This window comes from Lycium barbarum, chromosome 6 (assembly GCF_019175385.1).
Source record: "Lycium barbarum isolate Lr01 chromosome 6, ASM1917538v2, whole genome shotgun sequence".
In the NCBI taxonomy this organism is placed as follows: domain Eukaryota; kingdom Viridiplantae; phylum Streptophyta; class Magnoliopsida; order Solanales; family Solanaceae; genus Lycium; species Lycium barbarum.
The window spans coordinates 100,886,286-100,903,156 of record NC_083342.1 but is presented as its reverse complement, the minus strand read 5'-3'; the positions used below and the strand labels follow the sequence as shown (position 1 = coordinate 100,903,156).

The 16,871-nt window shown below is 35.7% G+C and overlaps 1 protein-coding gene and 2 long non-coding RNA genes across 4 annotated transcripts; 2 read left to right on the top strand and 1 right to left on the bottom strand.

The window, feature by feature from the left end:
- Positions 1 to 1,868: 1,868 nt before the first annotated feature.
- LOC132599870 (uncharacterized) lies at positions 1,869 to 4,564 on the bottom strand. Its single transcript, XR_009567052.1, has 3 exons — positions 4,272 to 4,564; positions 3,718 to 3,834; positions 1,869 to 3,646 (listed from the first exon to the last, which is right to left on the bottom strand). It is a non-coding gene; the product is annotated as an uncharacterized LOC132599870 (long non-coding RNA).
- A 1,787-nt stretch (positions 4,565 to 6,351) lies between these two features.
- LOC132599869 (serine/threonine-protein phosphatase 7 long form homolog) lies at positions 6,352 to 9,698 on the top strand. 2 transcript variants are annotated; one of them, XM_060313042.1, is made up of 3 exons: positions 6,352 to 6,622; positions 8,010 to 8,194; positions 8,277 to 9,698. In XM_060313042.1, the coding sequence occupies exons 2-3, from the start codon at positions 8,018 to 8,020 to the stop codon at positions 8,793 to 8,795; spliced, it is 696 nt and encodes a 231-aa protein (XP_060169025.1). In that variant the 5' UTR covers positions 6,352 to 6,622; positions 8,010 to 8,017; the 3' UTR covers positions 8,796 to 9,698. The 2 variants fall into 2 exon arrangements, with proteins under 2 accessions (XP_060169025.1, XP_060169026.1); XM_060313043.1 differs by lacking the exon at positions 6,352 to 6,622 and having other exon boundaries at positions 8,005 to 8,194.
- A 3,878-nt stretch (positions 9,699 to 13,576) lies between these two features.
- On the top strand, positions 13,577 to 14,817 carry LOC132599868 (uncharacterized). Its single transcript, XR_009567051.1, has 2 exons — positions 13,577 to 14,447; positions 14,538 to 14,817. It is a non-coding gene; the product is annotated as an uncharacterized LOC132599868 (long non-coding RNA).
- Positions 14,818 to 16,871: the final 2,054 nt, after the last annotated feature.

Sequence of the window (16,871 nt, the reverse complement as noted above, 5' to 3'; positions counted from 1 at the left end):
TTACGTAAAGGTAAATTCTTAAACTTATTGTAGCAACCCGGAATAGTTTTTTAAAAAGGTCATTAAAAAGTTTAACGTGTGCTAAGTAGCTACATTAATTGCGTGTGAACAAGGGCAAATGATATGAAAGATATCACATGGACTTAATTATAAGTGTACAATCTATTATTGAAGGCGATTTAAGGTTAAAGGAATGCTCTAGGGCCAAACGAAATTGAAAAGTACACTACGTACTAAATTAGAGTTTCGAATAAGTGCACAATAGGCATAACTTTAAACGAACATAAATCTATGTGTTAAGATTTTTATTCAGCACTCAACATATATAGGCTCATGACTTAGCTTAGTGAATACTAGTCAGCTTTTCAACTACAGATTTAGCACCTAGTTATGTTCTAGTATTGTTAATTACATATGATGGTATTTCTATTTAATTCAAATAGTCTATCGATTAGTTAGACACATGGTTCGATCAACTGACAGTTAAAGGGGGGTGCCAGTCATGTCCCCTCCCTTTGAGGTGGGACATTCACTCATCTTCACAAAGGAGTCCTATGAAATCAAAGTTTTATGTTCGATGTTAAGGATGTTAAAATAATGAATTGACATCAATTATAAATAATCCCTAATCTTCGATTTGTGTTCATAATGTGGATCCAATTCCCGCTATTTATTCTTAACATTGAAATTTATTCACCAAATCAGATTTAATTTATTAATTAGTGTTAGTACATAATTGAATATATACAATTTCAAGAATTCTTTCATAGTCGATTCTTTCAGTTCTTTTCTTGAAACAACTAGAAAGTACGGAAGTTCAAATATATGATGACTAATGTTTGTGACTGAAAATAATACTCTCTCTGTTCAATTTACGTGAACCTATTTACTTATTAGTCTGTGTCAAAAAGAATGACCTCTTTTTATAATTGAAAACAATTTACCTTTATGAAATGATTTATAGCTACACAAACCATATGTGACTCATTTAACACCACAAGTTTAAAAAATTTCTCCTATTTTTTTAAACTTCGTGCCCAGTCAAATGGGTTCACATAAATTGAAACGGAGGGAGTATTAGACAAGAAATTATTAGATCATTTGTAACAAAATTCTATGTTTCTTTTCTTTTCCCTTTTATTTAACAAGGCCTCATTTTAAAAAGTAATAAAAAAAAAAAGGAACAGCAAGATCCAAAATAAACATCATGATGACTTTTAAAAAGGGAATGGCATTTCTGAAGGGGAAAATTAATGATTCGTTTTCTCATGCAAAAGTTTATCCATAACCCATCACCGTCATCTATTGATTTGTTTTGAAGAAAACTGATATGGACTATAAATTTACACACTTGCATCCAAACTCTTAGAATGGCCAGACTAACTTTATTGTTCGGATAAGTTGACATTGAGAATACAAAAACGTCTAGAATTCACTGACATGAACATAATGATCCTCGTATATAAAATCTAAATAACAGCCAGTAAAAACAGTTACTTCCAACTTCCAAGTCCCAAGATATGAACAATGATACTGAACCAAAGTTGGGTGTTCTTTGTATGTTCTTCAATGGAGATCTACTCCGATACTTACCGAAGATAGGCACCGTCAGAAAAATAGGAAGATATAATTGAAAAAAGAAATGGTTTTGAGGCGTGGATAAATCGATTTTCCTTAAATTAAAGAGAGTATTGCCCATATACAGATTGGGAAAATACAAGCAATTCCCTTCGAGATACAAGAAAGTTCGTATTAAATCTGCAGATTTTTTATATGTCACTTCAAGAGTATCCTTATATTTATAGAATTTGGGAGACGACTTTTTAAAATAGTCATTATTTATAGAATTTGAGAGACGACGTTTTACAATAGTCATGCCCTTTCACGAACACATCTGTTTGTCCAACTTAAGACTTCTATATATTACAAACTATCTAACCGACCCGTTGGGTCCGTGATTCGCACGACACTACCCCCATTTAATACATCAAATATATGCACATGCACGTTGCAATATATTTGTTAGGATACAACAACAACAACAACCCAGTGAAATCCCACCACGTGGGGTCTGGGGAGGATAGAGTGTACGCAGACCTTACTCCTACCAAGGTAGGACGGTTGTTTCCGAAAGACCCTCGGCTCAATAAAAAACATAAAAAGAGGTCAGATAAGGCTAAGAGATTCAAAGCGATATGGAAATGAAGTAACGCAAGCGACACAGATAACATAGAATAATCAAAGCACAGGAAATAACAGATAATAGCATAAATCAGAGCACAAGAAATTATACTACGATAATGCGACTACTAATAGGACAGGATAATGAGACTATCTACTAGCCTTCTACCCTAATGTGGGTCTTCCAAACCCTCCTATCTAAGGTCATGTCCTCGGTAAGCTGTAACTGCGCCATGTCGTGTCTAATTACCTCTCCCCAATACTTCTTTGGCCTATCCCTACCTCTTCTGAAACCATTCATGGCCAACCTCTCACACCTCCGCACTGGGGCATCCGTGTCTCTCCTCTTCACATACCCAAACCATCTCAATCTCGCTTCTCGCATCTTGTCTTCCACCGAGGTCACTCCCACCTTGTCCCGAATATCCTCATTCCTAATCCTGTCACTCTTGGTGTGACCACACATCCATCTCAACATTCTCATCTCAGCATAGGATGATCTGTCTATATATGGGAATTAATTAGTATAGTATCCGTGCCTACGGAAAATTTTAGGGGTAAATCATTAAAAAAAAGTTAATTTACACACTTGCACCAAACTCTTAGAAGGGTCAGGCGTCAACTTTATTGCTCGGAGGAGAGAGAATAAGTTGTCATTGTCAATACAAATCAGTATTCATTTAAAATGTCTATCATTTACATGTAAGGTCCAATGACATGAACTGATGATACAGATATACTTGGGGCTGGGCGTTCGGTATTCGGTTCGGTATTTTTAAAGTTCGGGTTCGGTAATTCGGTATTCGGTAATTAAAAGTATATACCAAATACCGAACTTTCAAACTTCGGTTCGGTAATTCGGGAATCGGTAAATCAAATTTCGGTTCGGTACAGTATTCGGTAATACCATTTTTTTGCTCATCAATACTCAAGATTTTTCTCTCTTTTATAAGTATGCATATCGATTATAGGATGAAAGAATTACCCTTTCAGTAATAAACCACAAACATTATAACATATACGTTTAGTTACATCAAACAATCCAACACTACTTCCATAATTTCATAGTGTACAGCTGACCAAGTAAGCAATGGTTGCCCTTTTTAATGCTGCATAACTGCGATATCATAGCACTGCACAATGGGGTATAACTGTGTACGTGCCCAGTGCCCTGGCAAACTAAGTATTGTATAGTACACTACTAGGAAAAAAATGAATGTGAATTTTACCTTACTTTTAAACTTAGGTATGCAACTTTACATTTATTAGAATGTGCAAAGAAAGAGACTAGTTCCAACCTTCCAACCTTGTATGCAGTAGATCAGGATATTTAGTTTGGAATCAGGAGGTACCTGGTAAAGATGATCACGCTTGAAAGCTACATCAGAGAAACCCCATCCTAAGATATCAACTGCCCATGTCTCTAATCCAGCCTCCTCAAGCATCGGAAATGTGTACCTTCACTCTAAACATGAGCTAAACAATGAGGGATAATGAAAAACACAGAGCACACCAAGAGAAAGTAGTGAGGCATACCTATCAAAACCATGGAGAAGCACAACTGGATTGGCCTCCGTCTGTTCTTTTGGCTTCACACAACTACTCATGACTCAACCGTTCAATAAATTTACCTAAAATGAACCAGCAATGAAGCTGGACCATCAAACAAAGGAAGTAACCAGAACTTAATAAAGAAAGAGAATGATTAATCCAGAAGCAATACAGTAAACAAGAAACAAAATACTCCCTCTATTTCAATTTATGTGGCTTGATTCGGAGTATGAAGGTCAAATTAACTAATGTTAAATCAAATGAAGTTCACAGATCTTTACAATTTCAAGTCCAGTAATCAAATCTAACAATCATCATATACACAAAAAAAAAATCTTCAACCCATTTAATTTCCCAGAAACGAAAGAGACAAATTTAACAAATATCTTTCTTTCTCTCCTAAATACTACTGCTATGGATACTATCCATTCATATATTTCTCTCCCAAAAACAACAACAACGAAGCATTGGAAGTGTAAAACAAAACCAAAAAATACAATACGGAAGCTATTAAAGAAGCTTAAATTAGTGAATCTCACCATTGTTTTCTCCTTGAGGAAGGAGTGAGAAAAACCTAATGTGAGAAAAGAGACTTCGCACTTCGCAGTTGGAGCTGAGGTGATACCGTGATTAGTGATTATCAGATTTGGGGAGATTTTGTGTGAAGCACTGAAGGAGTGAAGGTGAAGGCGTGAAGCTGTGAAGTGAAGTAGTGAACTGATCATTAGGGATTTACAGTTTTAACAATGGGACTTTTATTGGATTTGGGCTGGACTACTGCACTTGAATGTTTTTACAATGGGCCATTATTTAGGATTTGGGCTGGACTACTGGACTTATTAATTTCGGTATTCGGTATTTATCGAATTACCGAACGGTATAATTGTAAATACCGAATACCGATCCCGAAATACTAAATTTTATAGTTCAGTACCGAATAACGAACCGAATTCCCGAATTTCCGAATACCGAAATAGCCGGTTCGGTTCGGTAATTCGGTTTTCGGTATTTAATGCCCAGCCCTAGATATACTCATATAAAAATATAAAATACAACCAGTAAAAATAATATACTTACAAGATATGAACAATGGCACTCAGGGTCACATTAACCCACTACTAGTTTTGAAACTCCAAATATATGCACACATCTGAAAATGTGGATATTTCGTTACTAACGAGGCATGTTTCCTCTTGATTATCTAAAATTATTTTTTTTAAAAGGTCAAACTCATGTATAGACACTTGTGGTCGTCCGGTTCTTTCACTTGAATACCTCAATTAAATTTTGTTTCATTTAAACACCTGAGGTAGGGTCCGACTGTGCCATTTAGACATTTTTTGCTGAATCAGCCAAATTTACAAAGTGTGTGCACTGTGCAATACACTCGTTGCTGACGTGACAAATGACAAATAAAAGGAGGACATGTGTCTTTTTTAATTAAAAAACACTATTTTAAAATTTTTATTAACAAATTAAAAGTAATACTCTGGAAAAAAAAAAACTTGATATACACTCAATCAGAAAAGGACACATTATTAACAAAAAGAAAAAGAAAAAAGGACAAATTGAAAATTCCGAAATGAATAGTTGTTCTTGGTGTTTTTCACCATCTTCATATTATTCTTGTTACAATCACGATTTTAATCCAAATTTTCAAGAGAAACTCCTCCAAATTTGTTATAACTTGAGCTAAAGATTCCCCACGAAGACCCAAAGACAATCCAAAATTAATTTCTCAAAATTTTCATCAAATCAATTAACCCATTTTAAACCTTCAAGCTTTCTAAAGACTCCAATAATGACAAATTTTTTTTAATCTTTTTGGGAATTTTGTTTTTCTTTTGTTTATTAAATATATTTATCTAAAGAAAAATCATCTTTCTTGTCCGTAAACGCTTAGGGAGAGAGAGGGTGGTGGAGGTCTTGATTTTTTCCGGTGAACAAGATAGCAATGGTGGAAGGTTTGTTAATGGTGGAAGGTTTATTAAATGGAGAAGAAAGAGAAGAACAATAAAGAAGAAGAAGGAAATAAAAAGAATTTAAAAAATAAAATGTTTTTGGGCTCTTCACATGCCAGTTTGGTGTGGAAATCACGCAAGTTGCCAAGTCAGCAAAAAATGTCTAAATGGCACAGTCGGACCCTACCTCATGTGTCTAAATGAAACAAGATTTAGTTGAGGTGTTCAAGTGAAAGAACCAGACGACCACAGTTGTCTATCGATGGGTTTGGCCTTTTAAAAAAAGCATAATTTTACGTTTGAATTTCCTTAGAATCTGTTATTTGATCTAATGGTACAGTTGTTGTGCATAATTTTTTTATTTTGTTATCGAATTTTTGACCAAAGTGAACTATTATTAACCCAATTCATCAAAATAATATATTTTTTTTACAGAACTAGCATAAACGTATTCCTGAGTAACGTATTAGGTGTTACTTTATTCAAAACTTTAACAGAAAAAAAAAAGCTAACAGTTGAATAGCGTTAAAAAGAAAGTCGTTGCTGTCAGTATCGTTTTATGCCTATTACATAGCCCAAGCCCACGTTTATTAATTGTCTCCTCATTTAAAATAACGACGGCGTTCTGCTTTTGAACAGATATTAAATACTCCTTGAACAAAAAATCCTCTTCAGCCTAATCAAAAACCCCTTTTCGGCCTAATCAAAAACCGTGGCCTCACTATCACTAGGCGAGTAACAGATTATACTCGATCCATATAGTATTTTATCTATCTCTGAAACTTGCTTTTGTTCCGACGATGTAGATTGCCGACGTTTTATCGAATTTTTGCCCCAAATTTAACTGTGAAACTTTCAAAGCTCAGTATTTTTTGCGATTTGCTTGCAAAAATCGTTCAGAAAGCTTGGAACAGAGTACTGTGATTAAGGTATCTGTTTTTTCACACACTAGTATTGTAGAAGAATCCTTTGAATTATGTTTCAAATTTTCAGTTTCTGGATTAGAAGATAATGGTATGGCGAATTTCCTCCTTTGTCTTAAAAAAAATGTAGCATTTTTTATTCTGTTATTTCACTTTGGAAGATATGGAATTTTTTCTCTGTTTTTTCACTTTCTTAAGAAGATGTGTTGTTCACTTTTTTTAGGCAAAACAAGCATAGAAGTTTCATAGAAAATATTCACTTGTGTAGGTATTTCCTTTTATGGCTGCTAATAATGCATATCAGATGCATCCGGGTCCACTCGACTTGTCTGTATTAAATCAACAACTCACCCATAGGTCACGGGATATATGGGATGGAAGGGTTAATATGATTTTGAATACGAGGAGATGTGATGGAAAGTTTTGGGACCTCGTAAAGGAACATCCAATCCATACACGAGTCTTGGAAGTGATTAGACTATCTGGATTGTATGGTTTATAGATCTCATCGACTACTATTGATCGTAGTTTGATCACTTCATTAGTTGAAAGATGGCGTCCTGAAACTCCTATGTTCCACTTTAGGGCGGGAGAGGCGAAAATCACCTTGCAAGACATAGAGGTGTTGTATGGCTTACCCGTGAATGGTGATCCAGTTCTTGGGAATGAGTTGCCGAGGAGCACATAGGATTGGAAAGACATTTGTCTAAGATTATTAGGTTTTAGTCCACTGCCTGAAGACATCAAATATAATAGCCTCAAGGTATCTGTGCTCAATCAACACATGCTACGTCATCCAAAGTTGCTTGACACGACAACACAAGATATGGTCAATCAGAAGGCTAGATGTTATATGTTTTGGATGATTGTTGATACGATGATGGCAGATACATCTAGACGTTATTTGAAGCTTATGTACTTGTTTATGCTCGAGGACCGCAATAGGGTCTTACAGTTGGGGTAGTGCGACCCTAGCGTACTTGTATCACTTTCTTTGTAAGGCCTCACAGAGTAACCAACATGAGATTGCAGGATTCCTACCACTACTATAGGTATACCTAATAATTACACAATTGTGTTACTTCTAGATTTTCTATATATATACACACACACTTCAATTCTTCCAAAATATTTGTAGAAGTATTAACTGTATTTATACAAAAAATGGTTCAATTTCCTAAACGTACAGTTCTCTTTTTTCTAATTCGATTTTTCTAACCTTCTTATGTGGAATGCTCCTCCCAGAGTATACATACAGTTCTCTTTATTTTCTTTCTAGCTAAACGATAAGATTTTTTATTTCCTTTTTGCTATAATGAAAAATGATGTTGATTGTTTTAGTTTACTGCAGCATTTGCATTAAATCATGTTGAAATTAGTGTCTTTTCTTCAGGTTTGGGCATGGGAGAGAGAATTACTGTCCTCAGGCCCCAGATAGTAGCACAAAGGGACACAAATGTTGGTTTACCTAGGGGTCCACGAGCTACTAAATGGTTTGAACATTTTAGTTGGACGAACACTACCAAACATGTGTTGAAAGTTTTTAGGGATGCACTTGATTCCATGACAGAGGATCAGGTACAATGTTGATATTAGTTTTGTTTTAATTTTCATGTATATCGTAATTGTAAGGACTCATTCGATTAATTTTTTCATGTAGTTTATTTGGGAACCATATTCTGATCAATTAATTGAGAGCCTTCCCGATTATTGTCCTGTTGGACGAAATATATGGCGTGCTAGAGTCACAATCTTTTGTTGGGATGTGGTCGAGGTTCACTTGCCTGATCGAGTTATGAGGCAATTTGGAATGATACGGGAGATACCATCTCCGTTTCCATTTGATCCCACACATTTTAACCACAATCGTCGGGGTAGGCCGAATACAAATTGGGAATTGGAGCATGCACAATGGTTGCCATTTTGGCACCAACGACTTCAATATGTTTTTAATGCGCCTGTCAATCATGAACCACTTCGGTACAATGACCCCTACTTTGTTTGGTTCAGACGCATTACTCGTCTTGTTATTGGTAATCCTACTTCGCGTCCTCAGCGGCAACAAGGTTATGTGCCTAATGCAACAGCATATGAAGCAATGATAAGCGGTGCATGTTTATTTTGGTTCAATAGTCCCACATGTTTCTTGTATATGCAATGTGAAAACTATATCAGATAATCAGTTCTACACTAGTTGCAGAATATTAATCACTTCCTTTGTCTTTGTTGTTTCGGATAAAACCTCTCATTTATAACGTGGCGGTCCTTTTAGAATCTACCAAATTAACTGATATAAATTAATTTAGTGGTTCTTAACTTTAGTTTCAGATGTACAATCCGATAGATGGTACATTACAACTTAGTTACAGGTTCTTTCCATATCATAAATGATTTCTAGATCAGAGTCTAAAATTCTTCTCCATTTTTTTATATTTTACTCTTAACATGTTATCAGCTCTTATTTATTTTTTAGAGCATGTGTTTACTGCCTTTGTTTGCATTCTTAAGATTTTTTTTTTTTTTTTTTGGCACTCTTAATATGGTTTGGTTTCAAAGACTCTACATAATTCAAATATACAATATTCTGCATAATTCAAATATACAAGCGGCTTCAGGTAGATTAATCTAACTTCTTCATCTATTATTTCTTGTTCCCCCTAGAAACCATAGCTATGCCAATTGCTATTTCCTATATGCATGCAACTGCTACTCCCCCTACCTAATTTATAGTTATGGAGCTTAAGAATAAAATGTTCAAATTGATTCTTATGTTGAGATTTGTGCAGGGGAATTTTCATGAGGTATTGATATGCTTCAACATTTTCTTCCTTAATTTCCCACATCATGGCTTCGAACTTTCTCACTTAATGGGCTATAGTAGCCCTCCACATCAGATTACTGAGGTCCTTGTTTGGAAATTGAGATTGAAAGTTGCTCTTAAGATGTCTTAGGCAAAATCGATGGAAGGACCGAGGCTCTTGAAATCACCGCAACTCCGACAAACTAGTCAAGATTCCTTTTTCCTATCAGAGATCACACATATATCTTCTCTATCCTTTATCACATGTGCGCACAGATTCCTAAAAACCATTTCCATGCTTTTTTTGACTCCCTGTCAACAATAGCAAATGCTAGAGGAAGAATGTTTTCATTCCCGTCAATTCCAACAGCAATTAATAATTTGATGTCATATTTGTCATACACATGAGTTCCATCTATTGAAATAACAGGGCATACGTTTGGAATCCATCAATACATGGCTTGAAAGCGCAAAATACAAACTTGAAAGTTTTTACCTCTAGTGAACTCATAGACTATTCGTGTTTCCATTCCACAACTGTTCGATGATTAAAGTGCTGAAAAGCTGCAAAAAATTTAGGAAGCTCACCAAATGATTTTTAAAAGTCGCCATACACCAATTCAAATGAGCGTTGACGTCCAAGCCACGCTTTTCTGTATGCCACTTGATGACCAAATTTCTCGTGAACCTTAGTCATGATCTACTACAACAACTTGGGATTTTCTCGAATTTGTTTTAGAAACAAGGATGCAATCAAATTGGTATCTAGGTTAGCATGACCTGTCGTAAGCCCTTCAGTCTCACATCTATGATTATCAACATATTTTCCTATTTTCTAAAGGTTATTTCCAACCTTGTGGCCTCGAAGAAACCACAGACAACCCAATAAATCATAAATCCTGCATCTCACAACCCATAGACTCTTGTTTGACGTTACCACCTCGAACGCTTTATTTTTGCGCAAACTCCAAATCGTCACAGCCCGTTTCAACTTTGCGTTGCTGCTAAATAACATATTTTTTTCCAAGTCTTTTTTGGCATCCTCAGACCAAACTGAACAAGATCCCATCTCAAATTCTCGTGTATAGATGAAAATATCTTCCTCGTTCTCCAATGTCGTAAAGTAGGGTATACCATGATATGGAATTTTGGACACACCATGACCAAATTGCTTATGAGGATTTACACCAATATTATTTTGAAGTAAATCTCCAATATCACTGATATCTTCATCAGGTTCACTTTCTATGGTTCATCTTCTGAAGGTTCGTCATCCTCTGAACTTTCAGAGCTAATTTCAGCATTTGCATCATTATACATGTCAACGCTGGCCTTATCTTCTCTGTGGAGAAAAGAAAAGGAAATATCTTATGGGAGTACATATAATTTGACTAATTTATTTGTAGAAAATATATAAACCCAAGCTATCGGAAAAATATAATTTGTTGCTTTATCTGGCCTCATATTCTCTGTGGCTACTACTAATATGTTTTTGATTACTTGAGCTTTCATCAAATGATCGATGACCACGCCTGCTAGGGCCTGTACCAAATGATTGATAGAAACCAGGTGTTGCACTATATGATGACACATTGGTGTGAGATTGATTGTAGAAATTTGGATCATCGCGCATCAGCAATTGCTGGAATGAAGGTTGAATAATCGGTTCTGCAAAATGAGGCTAACCGACCGTGGCAAATCCATAATTTTTAGCCAACAAATTCATGTGAAAACCTTGCTGACCACTCATTTGAAATATATTATTTTGATTTGTTGGTTTGGTGTTTACATAAATCTCCAAAATATTTATGTCAATCTTATCCTCAAATTTTTGAGGTATGGTAAAAATTTGTAGCAAAGATAGGTCATTCTCAATTTTAAACTCAATGAACCTTGTAGTGTTACCTTGAAATGAGCATGGATATTTTCCAGAAATATCGATTTGATTATTTTCACTATTTGTCCCCATTTTTTCAAGCAATAATCCAACCAATTCAGCATAGTTTGTTGAAATAGACAGGCTAACAACCATTTTGGCACCTTCAGTATACCTGAATTTCGCCACCCCAATACAAGGCAACCATCACATTATATTTAAAATTGACCATCTTTGCTCCTACACTCGAAAATAAGACACTTATTATAATTAATATAACAGAAAAATAAATTAAAACTATAGTTTTATTTTAACATATTATGACATATTTGACTTAATTAACTCATACCTGTTGAATTCTTGTGAATGTTGTTCCAACAATAGAGAGGAAAAGTAGAAGCTTTGCTGAAATTTGTTGGAATGTGTTGAATATTCATTTCTTACATTATATTTTATAATGAATATGGTCAGTCCGAAAAGCATGAGGAAGAGAAAATTTAGCAGTGTCCAGTTACTTTGCGTCACGTTTTACAGTTAAAACGTAATTACTGGTAACGTTTTAGAGGTAAATAAATCAGAAGGATTCCCAATTTGCAGGATTCTCTACAAGATTTGATTTCGCATGCCTGGTTTCAGAAGAAACGTCACCGCTGATTACGTTTTATACTTAAGTCGTAACTCAAAGTTACGACTTTAAGATTAATCAATGTCAGACTGCTGCTCGTACCTGGATTCTTTAAAGACGTTACTTGTTACGTCCCGTATTTTTATACATTGGGACAACCCGGATTAACTATGATAATTTGAGGCCAAGACTATTCCGGGATTTGAAGTCGGGACTTTTGACCATTCGATTTTATTTTGAGACATAAGTTGAATATGAAATTGATGGCATTGAACACTTAGGAAAAATTGGGACCACAATTCATAAAATTGGAATTAAAAATCTTGCCCAAAAATGGTCTTGTAGCCGTGTGGTCCACAAAAAGGTCCCACACATTGTGTGGCCAATTTTAATTGGTCCAACACATGTGTGGGCCATAAACTAGTAGAGATATTTTGTGGACTTAAAAAGATGACTTCAAGTCATCTTTCTATCATTTTACACTTAGACAAAAATAACAAAAGTTGAAGAGCTCCAACAAGGAGGCTCACGGCTAAAGCCGTGGAAAATCAAGTCCCATTTTTGCCTCTCTAAAAATTATTTCTTTGGTATAAACCCACTATTTGGAGGTCCCTTAGTGGCGTGGAAGTATCGTTTGGGTCATCCAACCATCCTTTGTGTCAAATAGCAAACCCTAGCCATTTGTGGAATTGAAGAAGGAAAGGTAAGTTTTGCTCTTGTTTATGTGTTATGGACGTTTAATTCATGTTATGGTATGTTAATATGGATGAAAATCATGAAATATAGTATGTTGGAAGTGGGGTGTGTGATGGGTGTGTTAGCCGTGTGTATGGGTGTGGTTATGTAAATGGGTGTTGTGACAAAATTGATGAATTAAATTCCTTGTAGCATGTTTGATTGTCGTAGAGCGAAGAAATAAATTAGAACCATCTATATGTATATATGTGGGTGTGGCCGTGCATGGTCCCAAATGTTTGGCAAAAATCGCATTAATATCGCTTAGTGTTTTAGTTGTCGTCGTTATGAATTCTAGTTGGAATTGAGCATTTAATGACTCAAGAATGATGTTGAGATTTTGTGGGCTGATTTGGGTCCTATTATGCGTTTGATGTAAGTCGTATATTTGTGAAAATGACATCGATATATTGTGGTTTGTGATACAAAACATGACTTGAAAATGAGGAAAGAAAATAGGGGGCTGCTCTCGGCTAAGGGGACTGTTTTCGGCCACTTGGAGAAAAATTATTGGCTTGTTGGAAAAATTATGTGAATTGTTTAGAGTGTTCTTGAATGTTGTTAGTATGGATTTGGGTTAATAATCGAATGTACGAACGATATTGTGGCTTGAAAGTAAGCCATTGAATTCAATAATTGGAAAGTTGTCGAATGATGAAAAAGAGAGCTATTAATGTTATTTTGCATTCCGAATTTATTATTGATGTTTCTAGGTTGGTTATTGTGGTTGTTGTTGTTGATTTTGAGCGAGTTAAATTCTCAGGATGGCCTATTTACAGGGGAAATGCTGCCGAATTTTCTGTAGAATTTAATGATTAGTTGGAATGAATGGCTTAAGTGCCCTTAGCTAACGTTTGGTATTCGTTGGCCTATTTGTAGACCTTGGGGAGCCCGAGGCGTAGATTGGAATTTACTTTAGATCGGCTAGCTTGGAGTGCGTACGAGGTATGTAAAGCTTAGCCCTTCTTTCGTTTGGCATGCTTTAGTTGTAAATAGGCTAGACTACTAGCCTTAAGGAAATCCTAAATTCGAAATCCGAGTTCGCTATGATCTTTACATATATTCTTTGGCATTCCTATGTATGATATGATGAAATATGAACTATTATGCCTTTGAAGAAATTGATTTCCAAACTTTGCACAATAAGTTGTTTTAAAGAATTCCGAGCTATAAACGCCATATCTTCCTCCGAAAGTTTCGGATTACTTTAATATTTTGGTAAGAGTTTATATAGCATATGATGAATATATTTTCTATAGGCGGGCCCGACTCGGGTCAATACCCGTCCGTGGGTCCCGCGACTTTCCTTTATGTAATTCTGAAAATTTTTGAAAGAATTTGTTATGATTATTATTTCGAATTTCAAGTATGATCATTTTGCTTATGTTTGAGCCTATGAAAATGATTTTTTTTGCATATGACTACTCACGACTCTATTCGTGCATTCTGTTATCCCTTTTCGCCGAGTCCCGGGCCGGTTCTGTTATCGTGCGCACTTTGATATACTCCGGAGTTATGCTGTGTTTATGGTTCACCGAGCTACTCGCAAAAGAGGGTCGGGTTCCACTTATATTTGGTGTTATGTTGGGTATGGCGTTATGCTGTGATGTGATATGTGACGGAGATACGGAGATTTGAGACTTTCCGGTGTTATGCTGTGTTATGGCGCCATCGACGGGCGGGCGACCATATTCTTCTGTACCCTATGCATGACTTGTATTTTTTCTAAACTAAACATTTGGATATGATTGGGTTTGTACTTATGTTCGGCACTTCTGTTTCGTCTATGCCTCAGGTTTGTTTTCTGTATATTCTGCTTTGCATACTCAGTACATATTTCGTACTGACCCCCCTTTCTTCGGGGGGCTGCGTTTCATGCCCGCAGGTACAGACGCACAGTTTGGTGATCTACCCATTTAGGACACCCTCTTCTGCTGTTTGGAGTGCTCTTCTCATTTCAGAGCGCACATTTTGGTATATATATTTGTTCGCTATGTATATATGTATTTGTTCAGGGGTACGGCGGGGCCCTGTCCCGCCATATGATTCGGTTTGTCTGTTTAGAGGTCTGTAGACGTATTGTGGGTGTGTGTGCCTACTTCTGTACAGGTGTGTTTGTATGATCTCATTTGTTTTGGCAGCCTCGTCGGCGTGCATTTTGTGTATGTTTATGGCAGCCTTGTCGACGTGCATCCTGTATGTATTTTGGGCCGTTGTGCCATTTGACAGCCTTGTCAGCTTTTGATACATTTGACAGCCTTGCCGGCTTTTTGATATATGTGCATATGTTCGGCGATGTATATTCCGCCGCCTCTTCTGATTCTGATATGATGTTTTGTACGCGCAAGATAATATTCGTTCTTAACTCTGTTTTAAAAATGATGAATATGAAATCCGTGTTAAGCTTTGCTATGATGATTTAGTTTGTATGTCCGTTTGGGTGCCCAAGTAGGGCACCAGTCGCGACCCACGGGGCTAGGTCGTGACATTACTGCCAGTTACGTAATAGGTATAATACGTTACTCTCAGTAACAACGTCAAGATCAATCAATGTCAGACTGGTGCCCTTACCTGGGTTCTTTAAAGTCGTTACTGTCAGTTACGTAATAGGCATCGAACGTTACTGTCAGTAACGACTTTGTTTTTAACACCGTCCAACTGTTAGCTTTTTTGTCCTGTTAGAATTTTTGAATAAATTAATATCTAATACGTTACTCAGGAATATGTTTATGCTAGTTCTGTAAAAAAAAAATATTATTTTGGTGAATAGACTTAAATAATAGCTTATTTCGGTCAAAAATTCTATGTTATCAGAGTATACTTTAATTGATTGTGATAAATCATTATTATTTTTAGATTATTATCAACGTGCGTACACTATAAAAGTCACATATCCATAAAAGTACCTGTAATTAATGTAAAATCTTATAAAACTTGAGCCTTGATATCCCCTATCGGGGTTTGATTAGTTAAGAACATCAACATGTGCATAACGTTTCATTATTTTAGTCTTACTGAGATCCTGGCATATCCATTTGTTTCACTATTTTTTAAGAAAAAAAAAAGAATCTTCAATAAATAAATTCCCTCCGTTGTCAGCTCACAATCACATGATGCTGAAAATCTTGTGTCATATCCATTTTGTTTACCCATTTTAGCTACTCCGATCCATCTTCAACAAATTATAAAACTAAATGGAAAACATCGAGGACACAACTACTCACACTGTTTTATTATTTATAAAGGTGATTGTTCCCGATAATTTTGCTAGCAGAAAATAAATAACTGTAACTTTGCCTCTAGTCAAGATGCTATGCAACTTTCTAAGATTTCAAGATGTCTTCAAAAGGGGATGAATGACCCCTTTATATAGGTGTGAGCTAGAGCTTGGAGGTATTTTGATCTCCAAGAAATTCTAGCGGACCTTGGGCTAGAAAGACGTGGATTGGGCTCGTCTTGTAGAGGCCCAATTTAATGAATTAACCCTAATGTAATTTGGATTTCATTCTTGTCATGTAATTTTGACTTAAATAATTAATCCGACTTTATTAACCAAAATTTGACTTGGCCAACATGTCAATAATTTAGAATTTAATCCGAATTTCGTATGGATTAATTCAATTAAAATTTCGATGTCTACAGTGATGTGCGGATCAAATTCAATATGCACTAAATTTGACTATTTTATGCTATAAGTATAGCTGTATTGGATAGCTCTGCATGTTAAATATGTTGTCTTTGCTATTTTTTTACTAATAGGCCGAATACATATGTGGCCCCTTAAACTTATCCAGTTTTCTCATTTAGACACTTGACTTATCTATTGAACCCCTAAACCCAAACTATATTGTGTCTATTGGGCACACTAAGCTGACATGATACAGCATGTGGAGTACGTGTAAGATCCTAATTTTTTTTTATATATATAATTTTTTCACTTCTCTCTCCTTCAACCACTATCTCCATCTCTTCCACCACCGTCGTCGCCACCTTCAAAAAGAAAATATTTTTCCCTTAAAGTGTTTTCCGCTCTCGATTGACCGCATATATTTTATTTTATTAAGTGAATTAGCGGAATCAGTGTATTGCCATTAAAAAATTGCCACCAAAAGGTCTTTTTGTTGTAGTGAGCTTCCAATAGATACCCTCTAAAGATCATATTTACTCTTCAGAGAGGGTAAAGAATTTTTTTTTAATAAAAATAGATTAACAGTTTATT

What these genes read in the sequence shown, in the direction of transcription:
- LOC132599869 (XM_060313042.1), top strand. Translation starts at nt 8,018, where the DNA reads ATGGGAGAGAGAATTACTGTCCTCAGGCCCCAGATAGTAGCACAAAGG. An exon ending in ATTCCATGACAGAGGATCAG is followed by an intron (nt 8,195 to 8,276) that starts GTACAATGTTGA and finishes TTTTTCATGTAG; the next exon opens with TTTATTTGGGAACCATATTC.